Source organism: Athene cunicularia, assembly GCF_003259725.1.
Source record: "Athene cunicularia isolate RWA chromosome Z unlocalized genomic scaffold, athCun1 chrZ_part2, whole genome shotgun sequence".
In the NCBI taxonomy this organism is placed as follows: domain Eukaryota; kingdom Metazoa; phylum Chordata; class Aves; order Strigiformes; family Strigidae; genus Athene; species Athene cunicularia.
In genome coordinates this window covers 14,436,624-14,451,071 of record NW_020799143.1, presented here as the reverse complement: position 1 = coordinate 14,451,071, position 14,448 = coordinate 14,436,624, and the positions used below count along the sequence as shown (strand labels likewise).

At 39.7% G+C, this 14,448-nt stretch overlaps 1 protein-coding gene across 1 annotated transcript in view; it reads right to left on the bottom strand.

Annotated features, from left to right (window-relative positions):
* Window positions 1–14,448, bottom strand: part of FRMD3 (FERM domain containing 3) — an 82,156-nt gene that overhangs the window by 46,554 nt on the left and 21,154 nt on the right. Inside the window, exons 4-5 of the mRNA XM_026866043.1 lie at window positions 13,786–13,864; window positions 749–846 (exon numbers count right to left, since the gene is read on the bottom strand). Coding sequence (XP_026721844.1) covers window positions 749–846; window positions 13,786–13,864 — 177 coding nt within the window. The remainder of the gene's footprint in view (window positions 1–748; window positions 847–13,785; window positions 13,865–14,448) is intronic.

Sequence of the window (14,448 nt, the reverse complement as noted above, 5' to 3'; positions counted from 1 at the left end):
TTGGAATGGGCTGCCCAGGGAGGTGGTGGAGTCCCCATCCCTGGAGGTGTTTAAGAGTAGGGTCGATTTGGAGCTTAAGGATCTGCTGTAGGTGGGAACTGTGCTAGGCTTGGACTAGATGATCTCCAGGGTCCTTTCCACCCTAGATGATTCTGTGATTCTGTGAATTAATTGAACGTGTCCAGAGAAGGGCTGCAAAGCTGGTGCAGGGTCTGGAGCACAGGTTGTACGAGGAGCGGCTGAGGGAACTGGGGGTGTTTAGTCTGGAGAAGAGGAGGCTGAGGGGAGACTTCATCAACCTTTACAGCTCCCTGAAAGGAAACTGCAGAGAGCTGGGGATGAGTCTCTTTAACCAAATAATAAGCAATTGGACAAGAGGGAATGGCTTCAAGTTGCACTAGGGAAGGATTAGACTGGATATTAGGAAGCATTTCTTTCCAGAAGGGGTTGTTAGGCGTTGGAATGGGCTGCCCAGGGCAGTGGTGCAGTCCCCATCCCTGGAGGTGTTTAAGAGTCGGGCTGCAATAGCGCTGGGGTGTATGTTGTAGTTGGGAACTTTAAGTGCTAGGATAATGTTGGACTAGATGATCTTCAAGGTCCTTTCCAACCTAGTTGATTCTATGAATGCAGCAAAACAGTACAACTAAAAAAAAAAAAAATTGCTACCTATACCCCTGCAATGGTTTTGAGTTTATACTGAACACACCTATGAGTTAAGTATTTAAAAAAGCCTGCTGCTTGTACTTACCTTGGACAATGCAGGCACCCAGGTAGGCAGCATCAGAAAAAGAACACAGCAAACGGCCATGGAAAATGTCCCTTTTTATTTGTAGATATAAGAGGTATCTGAAATACAATTTAAATGATTGAGAAATTCTGTGGTATATTTTTGTAACAGATATAACTTATCAGTGCAAAAATGTGCAATTATTTTATCTCTCTCTTGCTACCTTCAACAGGAGCAAAAGAGGTAAAGTGTAACCACAGGAAAAACTAGATATAAAACAGACAGATATGAAACAATGATAGCAGAAGTAACAAAAACGCACTAAGAGATAGCACAGAGAGTACTTTATTTAAAACGTACAGCTGTTACAATGCTCATTAGTAATGTAAAATAAATTACAGTGATGTAAGGTAGTTTGAGCACACCCCCTCTCATTAAATACAGGTTTACACAAGAAAATATCTGTGTGTCACTGTAGACAAAACAACACATTGACCACTTTGGAGATTTCTTTCCTTTTCTTTTTTTTAATCTGCGAAGAATTCTACATGAAGTTTTGAGGCAGAAACAACGCCCTGAGGCCCAGGGGGACGGCAGTAACAGGGGACCTGCCTGGGGTGAACCTCCCCCATTCCTCGCAGAGCAGCTCCCTCACAAGAAGAACTGGGGAGAAGAAAAAAAAAGGCTCCTTCTAACTGCCCTCCACCTCCTACCAAAGAGCAGCATTATTTCTAATAGCAAGAGGGCAGGTGCAGCCACAAGTCCAAGGCTTTCTCTTTTGCTTTCTCCTTGTGAGAGCAGCCTCCCAGAGACGGACCAACTCACAGCCTATCCACCTACTCACAGTTCCTTTCCCAGCCACCTACCTGGTTACAGCTGCACCACTCAGCAGCTTCACATCTCTGGGAAAATAAACCACTCAGACATTGCCTTAGCCAGATAAAGTCAGCTATCTAGAGGGTGTTTAAGTAACAGACTCAGTAGCTTCTGCAGACCTTCAAGACATTCCTTGATGCTGCCAGTCCTCTCCAACCTTGAGCTACAGTTCAGCCAGTAGATATGTGCTTTATGAATAACATTTATGTCAGACAAACTTTGCCCAGGTTACTTGGTTCTGTGTGTCCCATGAGTTCCTGCACCAAATAGCTTATCTGAAGCTTACAGTGACTTCTAGATTTGAGCAAGATTGGAAGTATTGCCTGAAGGGCAAGAGAGTTTTTTTCTCCTTTTCTTGGATTGTTACTAATGCTACATAAATACAAGACAATTATCACTGAGAAAAGCAATTTGTTCTCATTGTGACCACATCCATTCACTGCATTACAGTATTACAAGTTTCTACAGGAACCTTGCATTTCAAGGGCTTTTTTTTTCATTTTTCAAACCCTTTTTTTTTTTTCCCTGTAATCAGTGTTCTGTAACAGCTCAATGATTTACGTCCATAATTTGGTACAGGTGGTTCCCAGAGGAGAACTACATCAGGGTGAACAGAAGGTCTCTGTGAGATGCAGTAAAAATTCTTATTCTGCAATGATAGCCTACCAAAAAAGGCTCAGTATACTGATGTATATACCATACATAACTTAGGCAGATGAGTAGTCCCATCCTAAAATTTTTGCTAAGTGAAAAATAGGCTTGCGGTTATCCACAGGGATGATTAGCTTGAGGCCAGACTGAGTTCACCTTTTAAGAGGTGACAGAAAAAGCCACCTATGAAAGAGCATCCCAAGATTTCACAGCATGACTTATTAGCTGAGATGGAAGGTCAACAGATCACCAGTGACAGCACACGTTAGTGGTTTCTGTGTTTGAAAACTACTAGAATGAGCTATGAAAGTAAACATGCTTTTGGAAAAGGCTATTAACCCACTGGTCCTGACACACATGAGGCTGAAATGAACCTAACAATCTAAAGTCTCTCGACCGTGCCAGATCTAGCACTCCAGCTGTATGGATGGAAGCAAAAGCTATGAAGAGTTAATTTTACTTTTCTATGAATATTTTGGTATTTACAAAAAGAAAGAACAGTTTTGCAGGAAATTCTTTCCTATGTAACAGGATTAGGCACCAGTGCTGCCCACCTTGACCATCTCTTACAAGCCATTATCTTCAGAGCCCAGGGAGAATAGAAGATCTTCAAGAACTGACTCTAAGCACCTATTCAAGAATCAAGCAGTCTCTCTCTTTCCTTCTCTCTCTCAATTGCTATGCAATAAATCACAAGTTAGACTCCTGAACTGAGATGGCAAGGAGTCCCCCTCCTGTCCAATATATGGTTATTTCATGACAATAAACTTGAAAGCACACATATATTAAGTAGAATTCAAAACCTCTTTTTTTTTTTTTTTTTTTTTTTTTTAATGTAGGGGGACAGCCATAAATACAACAGTTTGTGGTGGGTCACTAAGATGCTACAGCAGTACTTAGGATCAAAGACAACAGCAGAATTGACAGAAACTCCTTAGAATGAAGGCAAAACCACATTTCTGTGTATTTCACTAAAATTCTGTATAGATGATCTTGGGAGTTGGGGTGGGAGTGTGCATACTTGGGGTATTTCTAAGCAAACGTTGTTGCTGACTAGATCCTCAATGTCATTATTAAATTTCTGCATTCATAATAGTCTCAGTTATATAAGCTAATGCATGGGTTTAATTTTCCCAGAAAAAAATCAAACAGGAATAAGTATAGGTGTTATAGTAGTTCCTGCTTAAGCCTGTTTGCAATATGAAGCTATCAAATTTGTCAGAAAAATACTGCCCAGAGTCAGCCTCATTACAGTAAAAAATAATATATACTCTTTCAATTTAAATTGTCAATATACACATTTTTGTCAAGTAAATGAGGTTAATAAAATGTATTATTATCCATTCCCTCCAGCTAAATCACTGGCTCTGCAAGTTGTTCAGAATGAAAAAAAAATCGGAATTAAAAAATTGCAGAAAATCCTCATTATAATTTTTTTGTAACTTCAGCGCAGCACGTTTTTCTCACATTTGTCTCCTTAACATGCCAGGAAATATTTCCTTTCTGTTACAATTGGGAAAACACAAATACTTATTCAATTTTTGCTGAGAGGTATGTTAACAAAAAATAAATAAGAGTAAGCAGAGGATACATAACCAAAACAGCACACAAGATATAACTGTAGGGAAAAGAACATCTGTGTCTCAGAGCTGATTTTTTCCTAGTGATCATCCTGGGATGACAGAGCTGAACACAAGCCATCATGTAGGACAGCTTCTGTCACAAACATGGGCCACAGATGTTATTCATCTGCCTTTGCCTTAAAATACATAATCCCTAGCATTTGGTAGTCTGAGGAAGAAGCTCTGGTTTTCCTCCCTTATATGAAAGGGAGTTTGTTGTTGCAATGTTTCATTGGCTGTTTGGGTGATGGGGGTGTCTCTGAAATTGTTCTTTACCTTTCTATTACACTAATAATTTTTAAAATAAAAGTACTGAAGTTTATTTTGTCTGTTACTAAGGTTCCATGCTACTGAGTTGCTGCATGCATATGAGCATTCAAATCCTTTATCAAATGGTTCAAAACTACACTTTCAAAGAATTATTTCACTTCTGGGGGGAAAAAAAAAAACAAACAAAAACCAGAAACAAACATCTCCAAGACAGAAAGCAGCAGTCAAGAGGGGAAAAGATGCACTGAGCAGAGTTCACGGTGGAGACTGGATAAATTGTTAGCTCAGACACAAGGGACACACTTGCACTTACAAGAAGGGCAGGGGAATGAATACCCATGCAGAGCAGAATCAGAGAGCCTGAATGTGTTTTTCAGAGACCACCCAGCAAGCTGCATGGCATACTATTCATCCTCAAAGCAAGAAGGGCAGTCTGGAACAAGACTAAGACATTAAGGAGTACTTTCAAATGAAGGAGATAAATGTCCTTTAGACTGAAAGCCAATGTTGCAAGCTATGCCAAAGTTTGGCTCAACTTCATACATTCCCTATAATTCTGATGAAGTAATTTATGTCCCAGGTCACCAAACATCTATGAACACATACCTGACTCCTGGATTAAGTAAGGTTTATACATGTACTTAAAACTGGCTACAGTTACAGAAATGACTTGCAAAATCAGATCTAATTTTGCTGATCCTCATGTCCTTCCACCACAGTTGCTTTCTTCCAAGCCCTGGCACAACTTTATAGCCTGATTTACAGCCCTAAATACTCAGACTTACCAACAAACTAGTAAAGGTATGCTTCAGCACTTATACTCGCAAACGTCTATCATTGGAATAACCTCATTTCCATCTATTACCTGTTTGCAATACAGATGACTCAACTCCAAGTCAGCCAACCCCTTTCTGCAACTGCAGATGAAGGGTCAGCAATATCTATTCTTGTTTTTAAGCAGGCTTCATGACCCCCAGCAACCATGTTGCTAACTGCTTAACAGTCAATATATTTATCTATTTTCAGACATTCAATGAGGCAAGAAAGCTTGCCCACAGCCAGACTTTGTGGTTTGTCCACACAGTGTTTTCTTGTTGTGTTCAAGTCACTTCACTCATTTTATTCCAGTAACAAGCACTTCTCCCAGTGTTGTTGCAGACTTTGCAGGTGACATGGTCACCTCAAGAGATTCGGCAATGTTTCAAAAGTTGTTATCTTAGTGTGGTGTCTGACTTTGACTGAACTGGTCTTTCCCACGCTACCGTGCATACTCAAGTGCAGAGTAGTAGAGGGTGAATTAACGTGTTTACACAATTCCTGGACTGGGTGCCCTCCTCCCCCAGCAGGATTTATGAGTTCTTTATGTATATTATTCTGGACATGAACTTTGCATTCTGTCTCCTAGAGTAGCTATCATCAAGTAAAGTGCAGGAGCACTAGTTTCCTGCCAAAGACTAACCAATCTAACTTAAACACTAATTACTACATCCTCATATGTAATACCACAACTAAGAGAACATCTTTTCTGTGCTTTACAGTGCCATCTAGATAAAATGCTAATAGAAAAAAAATTATATTCTCTAAAAGTATATTGCTTGTCTACTTACTAATATTTGGGAAATATTTTGATACCTTATATATTAAAGAAAAGCCATCACTCTATTAGCTACTGATAAAACACAGAGTTCATAGATAGATCTTGGAGTCATCACAGACAGGTCTCTGGAATCAACTCAGGGTGTAGCAGCAGCCAAAAAATCCAGTAAAAAGTCTGGCATATCAGGAGATACTGTGAACAAGACAGAGAGAGATTTTGCCACTATTTAAAGCTTTGGTGTAATCACATCTTGAATGCTTTACCTAGCTGTAGCCTCTGCATCTTAAATTGGACATAGCTGAGCTTGATACAGAAAACAGCTAAAATGAGTGAGATGATAGAGCCTCCCTTACAATAAGACATGGTGGCTGAGGGGGAGTAAGAATGGGTCTTATGAAATCTTGAGGGTAGTGGTAAAGGCAAATGCAGAACTGCTATTCACTGAATTCTGTAATACTAGAGCTAGGGTGAAGTCAGTGAAATCAGAAAATTGCTTAAGGCAGACAAAAGTACCTTACACAGTAGGTAGTGTCTCAGAAGGCTGTGAAGAAAAACAGTATTACTACAAAAAAAAAAAAAAAAAAAAAAAAAAAAAAAAAAAAAAAAATTAATGAGCAACAGATCCAGAAAATAATACTAAAATGAACAGGCAGAAAACGTTAACATTCCTAATATGATATTTCAAGGAACCTTTTGCTGAATTTGGGTGAGGAGGAGATCATCTATTAGTTTTCTTGTTTTTCTGGAACAATATGGAAGTTTTGTTCACACCAGCCTGGTTTAAACCCATCATAGCATTTGTAAAACAGATACATATGGCAATAAGCATGCCACAATGACAGAGCAGCTGGCCTTTCAATCTAAAAAATCAGTCATAAGCCAAATTCTAGCAGAGGAATTCCAAACTAGAGGTACAGCCATCGTGACTTCAAAACACAATCTTCATTCAAACACAGGAAAAAAAGAAAAATCTATTTCTCTTAAAAGATCTAACACCAAAAGTAGTAGGAACTACCTTGTTAACTTTTTTCGGGAAACTGCGTGACTGTCTTTTGTTTTAACAAACAGCTGTAGGAAGACCCTCCTTGTTCTACACCTTCTAGAAAGAAGTCCTAATGCTAGGGATTCAAACATAACCCAAGTATCAGCATCCCCTAACTCCACTCTGAAACTATGTCCCTCCTAGACTTCCAAAATCATCAGAGAAACTCTGCATCCACAGTATTAAAAAAAAAAAAAAATCAACAACAAACCAAAACTATTTCCTCATAAAGAAGCAGTCCATTTTCTGCCCTGGGGTGGGGGAGGGAAGGTCACTTGAATAACAGCTTTCCAGTCATCTCGAATCTCTTACCCCTGTGGTCAGGATGATGACTGCCCCTTGGACCTAGCAGCAATACATGAGCCTGTCCTCCTACCTTCAGAGTTGGCCAATGTCTGCATTACAGTGTATGGACTTTCCTTGTGAAAAGGGAAAAGTGTGAAAATTTACAATGCCAGCCAGCTGCTTGACAGCACTGGCTACAGGGTAAAAAAAAAAAAAAATCTTTATTGCTACACAAGAATTTCATTTCACCAAGGAATAAAGAGTACAAAGGAGTGGTAAGGGATAAGCTTTTTTCTGGATACTGAGTACATAAAAGCCCTGCCACATCACAGAAATAAATTCTTCTGTACAAATTTCCATAACAGATCTGCATCTTCTCAGTTCTCCTGCCTTCCCCTCCGAGGACCACAACAGGACCTCTGAATGTGAAAGGTCTACTACTCCCACAGGCCCAAGCTCCACAAAAAAATTCAGGGCCCTCCTGGATAATTTTTTCCCCACCCTGAATGCTATCTGCAAGTCTGCCAGCACTAAGTGCTCTTACTAATGACTCTCATTTATTTTTAAGATGTAGGCTATTCAATCTGATTGTGAATCCAATACTATCAAACTATAAACTCACTTGTCAACTGGCAATACAGCCTCAAGAAAGCCAAAACTGACAAGTGGACTTGCAGACATTTCTACCATTGCACATCTCAAGAAAAGCAAGACAGACTACCCAGAGAGGCAGAGGTATTCCTAAATGATGCCTAGAACAGGGTTCAGTAGCACAGGTCCAGGTTATATTGGCTCACCCTTGGAAAAATTAATATATTGCAAGACTTTTCAACTTGAAAATAAAGGGCTGATATTCCAGCATTAACAATTAGCTGCACCACTGTCAGTATCAACCAGCCTCCCACTTCTGGAGGAAAAAGCACCAGGCTCTTCCAGCACAAGGCAACATCAAATACAGCTGTTTGACTAGTCAAGCATGGCATGTGTGCAGCTGTATCGTTCTTCCTTGGCCAAGCTAGCTCACTCCAAGCTCTTCAATTTGCCATCTTTACATACATCAAGTCTTTGTCATTTTATAAGACCTCCAGTTAAGCATTTTTTATCTGCTTTTCTTGTATCAAAGTACTCATTATACTGTTTTATGACAGTGATTGAAGAACTGCTTCTTGGATTAGGAAATATGGATTAGGAAAAAAGGGCATGATGAAAGCTAGTTGAAATAATCCATCTTTGTTTAATTCCACCAGCTACTCATCCATGCCCTCTTCTAGGTGTCTTTTTTCTACAATAATCATGGATTACTGCTGATACTGTATGATCTGTAGCATTTTAGATCATGCCATTGGGACCTCAAATGACTTTATGTTCTCTCATTTAAATTATACACACAGAGTATAATGTAGGGATTTGGAAATATGAAGGCAAGAGGCCTTGGGCTGCTTTTAAAAAAAAAAAAAAAAAAAAGATTTTTTATTCTCTAAACAAGAACACTGAAAAGGAATAACATAACAAAAATCTGTCCCCATGTATGACTAGTCTTTGGATCCATCTGTTCACACTCCCTTGACTGTTCCCATTCTTTTCAGGAGCATCTCAGGCTTTTCCAGCTGTGGACCCTCCCAGGACTCTGACCTGTGATCACAGAATAGTGAAGATAGGCACAGAGCAAAAATATCTGTGCTTTCTAGAGAGTGTAGTGGGATGCAGCGTGTACTGTGGATTGAATGATCTTTGTAGTTACAACTTCCTTCATGCATATTTTACATCTTTCCGTGCCATGCCGAGAGAATAATCTTGACCATCATAGTGAACTCTGGAATATCCTTTTTTCTGCATGTGGTTCCATACACACAGCTAAAGAAATCCCCCTCTCGCTATCAAGCCTACCACACTCTCTGGAAAAACAACTGGAATGCACCAGAAAGATGAAAAAAAAAAAAAAAAAATAGGGGTAAGGGGAATTAGCAGTAATGCTGAAAATGTATGTATTGGGCCTCTACCTCAATACAAGTATATGATTGGGACTCCACCCGAATCCTGTGTAGTGTCAGTCACAAAACAGGCTGCAGAGCAGGTGCTGATTTAACAAGCAAAGAAACCAAAATGTTTTACAGGTATACGTGGCAGGAAACAAGGGAGATGTAAGAACCTGCTTGTCATGCTGCTATTGCCTAATTAAAAACTAGTAGTTATTACTCTCATTAGGGATGATCAGTGAAGCCGGGTAAATGCTGTTTTCTGAAACTGAAGTATCGTTCTGACTTCAAGTCACCTGTAAGTGCTAGACAATCAGATCTAGAGATGTACCATTCAGAACAGCCCGACATCCTCCACATATTACACATGAAGCAGAAGTCAAGCCCTCAGAGACAGCCACAGAATAGAGGAATATCACTCTTCTACTAAGGCTGAGCATCTCTCTCTGTTTAAAAGATTACAGAAGCTGGTAAAAAAACATATTCACTGTGTTGCAATCTGCTGAGCCTCCAGCATACATGAAATAAATTCAGAGGCCAAATCATTTGAGCAAAGTAAGTTAAATCCTTCCTACTTTCTCATCACAACTTTTTAAAAGGCATTGGAAAAAATGAGTTAAATCCAGTTGGTGACCAGTCAGGAGTGGTGTCCCCCAGGGCTCGGTTTTGGGGCCACTCCTGTTTAACATCTTTATTGATGATCTAGACGAGGGGATTGAGTGCACCCTCAGTCAGTTTGCAGATGACCCCAAGTTGGGTGGGAGTGTTGATCTGCTCGAGGGTAGGGAGGCTCTGCAGAGACCTGGACAGGCTGGAGCCATGGGCTGAGCCCAACTGGAGGAGTTTCCATAAGGGCAAATGCTGGGAGCTGCCCTTGGGCCACAACAACCCCCAGCAGAGCTACAGGCTTGGGGAGGAGTGGCTGGAGAGCTGCCAGTCAGAGAGGGACCTGGGGGTGTTGATTGACAGCCAGCTGAACAGGAGCCAGCAGTGTGCCCAGGGGGACAAGAAGGCCAATGGCATCCTGGCTTGTGTCAGCAATAGCGTGGCCAGCAGGGACAGGGAAGGGATCTGACCCCTGTACTCAGCACTGGGGAGGCCGCCCCTCGATTCCTGTGTTCAGTTTTGGGCCCCTCACTCCAAAAAGGACACTGAATGACTCGAGCGTGTCCAGAGAAGGGCAACGAAGCTGGTGCAGGGTCTGGAGCACAGGTCGTACGGGGAGCGGCTGAGGGAACTGGGGGTGTTTAGTCTGGAGAAGAGGAGGCTGAGGGGAGACCTCATCGCCCTCTACAGCTACCTGAAAGGAGGGTGCAGAGAGCTGGGGATGAGTCTCTTTAACCAAGCAGTAAGCAACAGGACAAGAGGTAATGGCCTCAAGTTGCACCAGAGAAGGATTAGACTGGATATTAGGAAGCATTTCTTTCCAGAAGGGGTTGTTAGGTGTTGGAATGGGCTTCCCAGGAAGGTGGTGGTGTCCCCATCCCTGGTGGTGTTTAAGAGTTGGGTCGACATAGCGCTTAAGGATATGCTGTAGTTAGGAACTGTAAGTGCTAGGATAATGTTGGACTAGATGATCTTCAAGGTCCTTTCCAGCCTAGATGATTCAGTGATTCTGTGAACTACTAAACAGAGAAAGGGTGTCATTGGTCTTTCTCAAACACGTTTCAAACATGTATGGTCTCCCTGTCCCACTGAGGAAGCAGTATTTCCAAAAATAAGGACACGTTGACACAAAGAGATGAGTTAAGAAGGTTAAGCATTGAAGTGCATTAAGATTTGGACTTTACTGACAAGGTTTCACATAGTCTGTTATTACATAAAGAGAGCTCAAGCCAACAACCCTCATGGTCACTGAAGTTAACTTTGTGAATTACAATCCTAACATCAGAGAAAACAACAATCAAGGACCACACAGAACTTCCTTCAACAGCAAGAAGCAGATATTTTGTCTTGAGTCCACAGAATTTCTCATTTAGAAATATCTCAAGTGCCTTAACATCCAGAGGCAGGCATTGATTTTATTTCAGAAGCATAGCTATGGAAGCAATTGTTAATTAAAATGATGGAACATAAAAGTAAGCAGCTGGAATGGTACAACATGACTGATAATGTTCACAGACATTCTTAGCAGCGGAACACAATGCAGTGACAGGCAAGCATGTGGCTTGATCATTTGCCCAAGGCACTCCTGGCCTCTGAATGCACTCTTATTTTTATTTTTTTTTCCTGTAGTATCATAGACAGAGTGATAATTTCATCTAAGTCATTCTCTGTCTTAATTTCCTGAAAATAGTTCCACCTATGAAACTACAGACTAACTCAAGGATTACAGTACAGCCCAGTCTACCAACGGTAGAACAGAAATGAAGCAGCAGCCATCTGAGGTGACAAATACTCAGTTTTCTTCATGCAGGTGATGTCTAAAACCTGGATAGTATTTCTATTCGTGTTATACTATTTTCACGGAAATTAAACAATTTACCCCATATATGCAGAGCTTCATGTAATGAAGAGATTATATTTTTTTACATCAGGTATTGCTATGGAAAAGCAGGAAAACCAGCTCTTTTTAAAATCTGTACATCTCTTTGATGTCTCTAAGGTACTCCATTAATAATTTATTCCTATAAAACCTTTACAAAGACCACATCAACAGTAATCCACCTCAGAAATTTTGACAGGATTAATTAATATTCTGAACCAAAGAGTAGTATGACAGTGTGACAGGATTGGTCAGGGGACCACAGACACCTGTCAGTTTTCTACCATTTTCTACCAGAAAGAGAGCAGTTCTGTCACATGCTTAAGCATGGAGAGAAGCAGAATTTAAAAGCACTATGAGTCACCTGACTGTACATACAGCTACAAAGTTCAGATTGCTTTTAAGTCAAAGGGTGAGGATTTCATTCATGTTTAGTATTCATCATCTCAAGCACACACTGCAACAAACATGATTGTCCAGTGAACAGAGCAGAGCTAAAAAAAAAAAAAAATAAAAAAAATCTACTGAAAAGCCAGCAAGCTATCAGTTTCATGACTGCTCTGTGTCAAATACTAATGGACCTTTTTCTTCACGAATTTCATTAATCATTACAATTCAAGAAAAAAATAAATTAACTCAAGCCAATTTAGAGCATCACCTTGAATTTGACACTCTGCTTTAGACAATGAAGTAAACTCAGAGGTGAATTACACAACTACACTTCACTTGCTCATTTCATCAGCATTTCCTAGACTTTGCTATTGTGTAAGAGACCTGGGCAGAGCAAAACAGTGACGCTGGAAACAGTAAAGCTGATCAGATACAAGAAAGTGTCATATGCACAAGATGGACATGAAAAAAGAAATAATTTCTCCTTATTACGGTCTTAATAGTATTAGTTTTAACAAAAGACCATAAAGCATTTTTCATACAGCAGTTCGATTTTAAAAATTTGAAATGTTTCAGCAAAGCCTAAAACATACTGACAGCACAATACACTTCAGTGAGCTTTGCATTTCGATAAAACTTCTGGGACGGTATGTAAGTAGTTAAAAAAAAAAAAAATCAATTCATTATGGCTCTTGAAGGAGGAAGGTCTACACAAAGTTTACATTGTGGCTTATAAAAAGTAAAACATTCATCCAAGGACAAACACTAACATATAATGAAAATCCCTTGACTTCCTAGTTTACAACCTGTTCACTCAACTAAACAGTTCCAGTATTTCACCTATGATATACAGCTATAATACGAAGTTCATGTTCCAGCTGCTCTATAAACTTATAATCTATAAACTTACCATTGAACACAATGCAAACTGTTGTTGAAACGTTCAGTATGAGACCAGGGATAATGGGATGACTCCCATTCATGAAGTGATGTGAGCATAGGAATTTGCCAGGCTTAGGGAAAGCATCAGCTCAAGGCAAAAAGCACTCAGGCGCTTCGTGCTTCTGCAACATGCAACTAATAGTCAGCAGTGTGACCTGCTGACTAACAATGTGGTAAGGAGTACACAAAGTCCTGCACAGCTGGTGCAGAGGACAAAAGAGCTGTTCCTTTCCTACATTTTCTCCCCCAAGTACATTTCTTGAAAAATACCCAGAGCAACAGAGTACTCACAATGGCTAGTAGGAAGGACAAAACTCCCATTCATTAATGATGACTGATCTGATGCACAGTTGTGTTTGCACCTTTACATCAGTATGCAAAAAGTCTGTCCGTACTTTAAAAATACTACCTTGTTTGTGGTCCTAAAGACGCAGACAAGAGAAAATTCACTGAGACTATGTGTTCTTGTTGAAATAGTTGGGGCCATTACTGAATTAAACTCCACATATTATTCATTACAAAAAAAAAAAAAAAACCCACACAAAAAAAAAAACACACACACAAAAAAAAACCCACAACCCGTAAGACACAAAAGGAAGGTCTTGCTCAAGACCACAATCCTAGCCATGGGGAGAGTCAGGATAATCCTTGCCCAGTCATTTGACCATTGCTTCTCATTCTGAAAGTTCTGCAACAACATCGCTACTTATCTGTATGTTATAGAAAAATCCCCTTAAACTACTTTTTAAAATCAGTATGTATCACAAAAAATAAAAAACCTACCAATAGTGCACATGTATGTCTACTCTAGTAGTTTAGCATAAATGGTGAGAACCCTACCCAACACAACTGTCTTATTTTGAACTTGTTAACTATGTACATTAAATGACAAACAAACAAACAAACAAACAAACAAAAATACCTGGTGAGCTCTTCTTTAATCTTCAAGGGTTCGTGTGGGTAGAATTTCACTCTAAAGCACATGGTATATGGTGGATGAGCTGAAACATTATAAAGAAAAAGCATGAGACAGCAGCAAACAAACATTGCCTCAGCAATTCTGAAGGAGTGGCCTCCCATAGTCTTATAAAGTAGCCTGTGTGATGGTTAGCTCTGAAGCATCAGGCAGGGATTCAAAGAAAATTAATAAATATTATATATACATATGAAAATAATAGGACAGACAACAAAGAAGGCCAAAGAACATGCAAAATACAGCTAACCTAGGCAAATCTATTTATAAATGGTTTTACACCTCTCAAGACTTAATTGCTTGATCCAAGAAGTATGAAACACATTTGGGCTGCTTTTTTTTTGGCAGTTTGCAAACAGGAAACAATTGCATCTTGTCAATGAGATATAAAGGTGTTATGTAGACTACAGAATGGAAGAGACTGTTAATTAAATTTGGCTAATTAAACTAGAAACAACAGAATTGTTTCTGTTTCCAGTATTTAATAAGACTACATTACTCTCTCCTGAGCTATGGTATGAATACCAAGCCTTAAGTACAATACTTTCACTTCTCAAAAAAAAAAAAAAAGGAAGAAAGGAAGAAAATTCACAATAACAGTAATTATTTCAA